The sequence below is a fragment of the Corvus brachyrhynchos genome, unplaced genomic scaffold (assembly GCF_000691975.1).
Source record: "Corvus brachyrhynchos isolate BGI_N302 unplaced genomic scaffold, ASM69197v1 scaffold211, whole genome shotgun sequence".
Taxonomy (NCBI): domain Eukaryota; kingdom Metazoa; phylum Chordata; class Aves; order Passeriformes; family Corvidae; genus Corvus; species Corvus brachyrhynchos.
Window position 1 is genome coordinate 607,058 of NW_008236211.1, and position 5,668 is coordinate 612,725.

At 64.9% G+C, this 5,668-nt stretch overlaps 2 protein-coding genes across 2 annotated transcripts in view; one reads left to right on the plus strand and one right to left on the minus strand.

The window, feature by feature from the left end:
• The first annotated feature begins 110 nt into the window (after positions 1–110).
• Positions 111–441, plus strand: OST4 (oligosaccharyltransferase complex subunit 4, non-catalytic). The gene has a single exon (XM_017743608.1). The coding sequence runs from the start codon at positions 154–156 to the stop codon at positions 265–267; it is 114 nt and encodes a 37-aa protein (XP_017599097.1). The 5' UTR covers positions 111–153; the 3' UTR covers positions 268–441.
• A 587-nt stretch (positions 442–1,028) lies between these two features.
• AGBL5 (ATP/GTP binding protein like 5) overlaps positions 1,029–5,668 on the minus strand; it is a 12,450-nt gene continuing 7,810 nt past the window's right edge. Inside the window, 4 exon segments of the mRNA XM_017743449.1 lie at positions 1,029–1,109; positions 1,111–1,463; positions 3,949–4,154; positions 5,037–5,232. Of these exon segments, the coding sequence (XP_017598938.1) occupies positions 1,029–1,109; positions 1,111–1,463; positions 3,949–4,154; positions 5,037–5,232 (836 nt within the window).

The window sequence follows — 5,668 nt, forward strand, 5'->3', positions numbered from 1 at the left end:
AGCCCCAGGTAGGACCGGGAGCCGCGGGGTTCCGCTGGGGGAGGAGCACCCGCGTCGGGGCGTGAGGGGCCTTCAGCGGGTCCTGCTGCGGGTGGGGTCCCTCCGCAGGTCCCTGCGGGATGCCAGCGCGTGTGTTTCCCCCTCCCCCGCAGGATGATCACGGACGTGCAGCTCGCCATCTTCGCCAACATGCTGGGCGTCTCGCTCTTTCTCCTCGTCGTCCTCTACCACTATGTGGCCGTCAACAACCCCAAGAAGCAGGAGTGAGGGAAGCGCCGGGAACCCCTGCACGGCGATGACACCGCACCGGCACCGCCGCCCCTCCCTCCCGCGGGGCCGCGCCACGGAGCCTCGGCGGATCCGAGCGCGGGGCCCCGAGAGGCGCGAGGCCGAGCTTCTTCCAAACCAGCTTTAACAGAAACACGATGATACACGACAAAACCGTGTGACGTCATAACCCCCCCGTCGGCCCGGGGCTCTCGTCCGGGCCCGCGGGGAGGAGCGGGGCTGGGGTGGAAGCACGGGAGCCCCTCGGCCGGGCCGGGCGGGGGGCTCAGCGCAGGAGGAGAGGAGCTGCTGGCAGGAGCTGGGAAAGGGGGCACCGGTGTTCGGGTGCTGTGGTGGGGGACAGCGGCGTGGGCAGGGGGCCCGCAGTGCCCTTGCCCAGGTGCTGCCGGCACGGGGCAGTGCAGGGCCGGGGGACCCCTGCCCGTGCCGCAGCTCCCCGGCACTGCGGGGCCGTACCTGGGGGTACGGGCCCCTGCCCCAGCACAGGAAGGGTCCCTCGGTGCTCGGCACTCTCACGGGGGGCGCGGAGCCCTCCGGGCAGAGCCCTGTGGGACAGAGAGTGGTGTCAGTGGGGCACAATGCTCCCGCTGGCCCCAGCTCCACTTGCCCCACAGCCCCCTGTCTGGGGGTGTCTGGTCACCCAGTTCCCCCTGCCTGGCGGGGGCTTTGCTCCGGGCTCCCACTGCCCTGCTGTCGGCAAGGGCTCTGAGATGACCTCACACCACAGCGGGCAGCAGCACTTACCCAGGCCTCTCTGGGGCTCTCCGGGCACTCAGCTTCACTGGGAGCACCTGTGCGAGAGGGGAGAGGAGGATCAGTGCCAGGTCTTTGTCCCTGGGGTTTCCCCGTGTCTTGGGTAAAGGTTTGCAGAACAGAAATATCTGGCAGAGCCCCACAGGTGGGGAGGCTCCCAGCCCTTGAGGGGCTCCCAGTCTTTGGGGCAGCCTGCCAAACATGTCGCCCCCAAAGGTCTTCCCCAAAGGGCCCAGCCAAGCAGAGCCACGGGGTAGCCCCTTCCCAGGGCACAGGCCCTGCTGCACCCCCAGGTTCCCTCCCTGCTGGTGCCTCTGATACCTGCAGAGGTGCCATATCCTGGGGCTCTTCCATGCCTCGCTGGGCCTCCCGTGGTCTGTGGCTGGTGCTCAGCGCTGCTCGGGTGCCCGTGGGCAGAGTCCCTGTGTGACAGAGGAGACAGAGCTCAGCCCGTGTTGGTGAGGGGCTCTGTGCCCTGGTGGAGTCACCAGCTGCCCATGCTGGGCACGGAGGCATCATGGGGCACATTGGCACAGCCTAGTGACACGGTACCCTGCGGTGGCCACACACCAAGTCCCCCTCCCTGCTAGCTTTGCCAGGGCCAGGCCCCCACACAGCCCAACACCGAGGGGGTGCCCTGGCAGCGGCCGACGCCGGCCAGAGGATGTGATGGGCACAGAGCTCAATCCCAGCCCGCACTGCCGGTGCAACGGGCTCTGCCCCGGCTCTGCTGGTGGTTCTGCACATCACTGGCCCCAGCTCCAGCCGAGTTCCTGGCTTGAGCTCCCATGGCACTGGTGTGACCGTGCTGGCCAGGCTTAGCCAGGAGTGAGGAGCTGGGGGCACAGGCATGCCCTCTGAACCAGGGTATGTCCTGGAGCATGGGACACTGCTCAGCCAGGCAAGCTGGGGGAAAAAAGGAAGGCGTTTGGGGGCCTGGCTGCAGTGGACAGAACCAAAGGAACACCTGAGTTGCCTCAGTTTTGCTCCCAGTTTCTGCTCACCTGGTTAAACAGTCTTAATCCCAACCCAGTTTTCTCCCCATCCCACTGAAAATGTGAGGTGGTGGGGCCATGTTCCCCACTGGGGTGAAGCCAGGGCCAGACCCCACAGCAAATGGGACCCTGCAAGTAGGAGCCTGAGTTGGGCAGGATGTTCCAAAACCCCTGCTGCCAGTGGAGGTACTGGCAAGTGGCAGCTGGCTTCACCTGGACTAAAACAGCACAATCTGGTGACCAACCTCAGCCAGCAAAGGCCAACAGCAGCTGAGGGTGTGACTGGGGGTCTGGCAGAGACCCTGTCGCCCTAACATGAACACAGGTCTGGGCTCCCCAGGATGTGGCCAGGCTAGAGTGGGACATGGGGAAGAAGGGGAAGGGTGGGACAAGACCAGGGCAACAGGGTCTTCACCCCGTGCCATCCCAGCCCCCACCCTATCACACCTCCGAACACACTCGGCTCCTTCCCCGCTGCTTGGGGAGCGCAGAGGCTGGGATGGCACAGCTGGTGTGAGGGCACCAGCACGGGGCTCAGAAGGCAAAGCCATGGGGTCAGACCATGCCTGGGCCACGAGCCCCGGGTAGACACAGCGGTGCCGCCAGTGCTGGGCCCCTCGCAGGTGGGGAGTGGCGGGGGGGGGGGGGGGGGGGGGGGGAGAGCTGGATTGGGCAGGCAGGGAGCAGGTCAAGCTGGTGCCAGGGTAGGGGAGGAAGAGCTGGGTCCCAGTGTCAGGCAGCGTGAGGGTGCAGTGTGCCATAGGGCACTCTGCTGGTCACTGTGCTGGAGGAGGCCGTGCCAGTGGGGACCATGGGCCAGGGAGGCAGGAGACCCCACCCAATCAGTGCCATGGACACCATGGACCAGGCTCTGCCCCCTGGCTCAGACGGTCTGTTCCTGCTTACACCCCCAGCTGTCCCCAGTCCCTTCAGCCAGGGATAGGGCCAGGGGTCGCTCCAGGTGGGCCCGGCCAAAGGAACAGACGGAACAACTTGCCCATGAGAACATCAGCCTTTTATTTCCTCCCCACCATGTTCTCATGGCAGACAAGACACAGTCATGACAGAAGGCTGGGCAGCAAACCCCGAGGACAATGCAACAGACACCAGAGGAACACAGAGGTCAACACAAGCACAGCTTCAGGCACACCCAGGCACACAGGCTGGCACCCGCCCCCAGGTCAGCACTGGGACGCTTTGGAGCACGGTGCCCCCAGGCCTGAGCCCCACAGTGGATGGGAGCACAGGGGTGCCACTGCCTGCCCCCACAGCCCTGAGCCCCTGCCCCATGGTGGCAATGCCAGCATAGAGGGCGTAGCCAGGGCCTTGCCTGACTTTGGCACCACTGTGGCACATCAGCCCGCACCAGAGGGGAGTCTGCATGTTGGAAACCCCCTGGTGCGCCCTGCCAGCTCACCTCACCACAGCCACAGGTCACAACCCACTGTTGCCCAGCCAGTGCCTAAAGAGGAGAAAGGCACTTTGGTGTGTCCCTGCTGGCCTCAGGAATGCTTGGGAGCAGTGGAAAGTTGAGCAAAGGTTTTCTGTGCTGGCTTCTCCAGAAGCCCCGTGGCCCTGGCACTGGGGAGGGGTGCATCTCCCTGCAGCCCCAGTGCCCCCCACATCCCAGTGGAGCAGCAGCAGCTCCTGCCCAGCCAAGGCTGGAGGCCCGTGGAGCAAGAGCTCAGCTGGGCTGTAAAACTGAAGGTCTTGCTGTGCAGTGTCAGCCCTGACCCGACTCAGGACCCTCCTGTGGGGACAGGGGCCCCTCACATGCACTGTTCCACACAAACCCAGTGTCACTGTGTCCGACCAGGACATGCTGCCGCCGACCTCCCTCAGAGCTGTGGTCCTGCACAGCAGCTCGACAGGCGCTGCAGCAGGCGTGCAAGGGGTCCCCAGCCTGGCTTACCTCTGCCCAGGGCCGGGGCACTGCCGCCACTCAGGGGGCTCTGGGAGGCTGTGGCCACTGCCGGGGGCCTGGGGCTGCCGAAGGTGAAGCTGGGGGAGGCTCGGATCCGAGGGGAGTCCTGCTGGCTGCCCCCACTCCCACTGGTGCCGTTGCTGAAGCTCCTGGCACGGACCAGTGCGTTGTCAGAGGCCGAGGTGGGCAGCCCACTGGAGGGGTGAGAGATGGGGGTCAGTCCAGCACGGTGAGGGGGGCTCCCCTCTGCACCCCCGACCCACCATCACAGCCCAGCACCGAGTGCTGAGCGGCCGTGGCACCACCTCTGGCAGAGCTCTGGACTTCTCCCCAGGAGCTGGTGAACAGCTGGGGACAAGGATGCCACCAGGATGTCCCTGAGAGCCGCAGCCCCAGTGCCCTGTGCCATACATCGCTGTCCCAGTAGCATTTTTTCCCACTTCCTCACCCCCAGTCCCAGATCACAGAATTGCTGAGGCTGGAAAAGGCCTCAGAGGCCATCGTGTCCAACCCTTCCCCAGCACTGCCAAGGCCACTACTATGCCATGTCCCCAAGTGCCACACCCACACAGCTTTTAAATCCCTCCAGAAATGGAGACTCCACCCCTGCCCTGGCCAGCCTGCGCTGGACAGTCCTTTCCATGAAGAAAGTGTTCCCAATATCCAGCCTGAACTTCCCCTGGCACAACTTGAGGCCATTTCCCGTTGTCCTGTCCCTTGTTCCCTGGGAGCAGAGCCCAACCCCCACCTGCCTCCACCCTGCTGTCAGGGGGCTGAGGAGAGGAAGAAGGTCCCCCTGAGCTTCCTCTTCAGCTCCCTCAGCCTCTCCCATCCCAGTCTAGCGCTTATGCAGGAGAGACTTCCCAGGTTACTGGGGCAGGTGAATCCCAACCAGTTCACTCTCTGCCCTTCTCTGCTGATGGCTCAGAGAAGAGGGACTGACGCCTGCAGTTCCCAGAGCTTGGCGGAGCTAGGGCCAGGGCAGGTGACCCTGGCAAGTGACTCACTTGGGGACATTTATCATCGCTAAGTGCCGTTATCCTGCAGCTCCCGCGCTCGCCCCAGCCAGCCCTTACGTGGAGCTCCTGGGGGGGGTCCTGGCACCTCCTCTCCTCCGCGGGCCCCCGCTGGCGCCGCGCAGCCCCCGCACGTGCTTCAGCATCCAGGCACGCAGGTTGCCCAGGCAGTTGTGCTCCGAGAGCACGATCCGTGGCCAGGGGTTGCAGTCAGCCATGTCCAGTGCCGCCACCGCCACCGCCCGGCCCACCTGCCCAGGAGAAGGCACAGGTGAGGAGGGCATGAGGAGAGAGGAGGAACAGGAGAGTGTGGGGCACAAGAGAAAGGTGCACTGGTGAGCATGAGAGGGCACGAGAGGGCACAGTGAGTAAGGGGACCATGGGAAGAGGGGAAGCATGGGGGAAGAAAGGGGGACACAGGGAAGGAAGGATACAGTGGGTGGCACTGGGGAGAGGGGCAGCAGTGAGGGGGTCACAGGGAAAAGAGGCCACCAGGAGAAGGGGGGCATGAGGGGAGATGAGGGTACCAGGAAGGGGGGATTCCAGGAACGGAGGATGCCAGGGAGTGGGGGCACTGGGGAGAGGGGCAGCTCCCTAGAGCTTGGGACAGAAAAGCAAGTGGAGGAAAGAAACCCCAGCCCCAAATCCCAGCCCACCCAGGCTCCACTGGGTCCTCTGTACCTGCTCCAACA

Excerpts from the sequence above, each read along its gene's own strand:
- OST4 (XM_017743608.1), top strand. The coding sequence starts at position 154 with ATGATCACGGACGTGCAGCTCGCCATCTTCGCCAACATGCTGGGCGTC.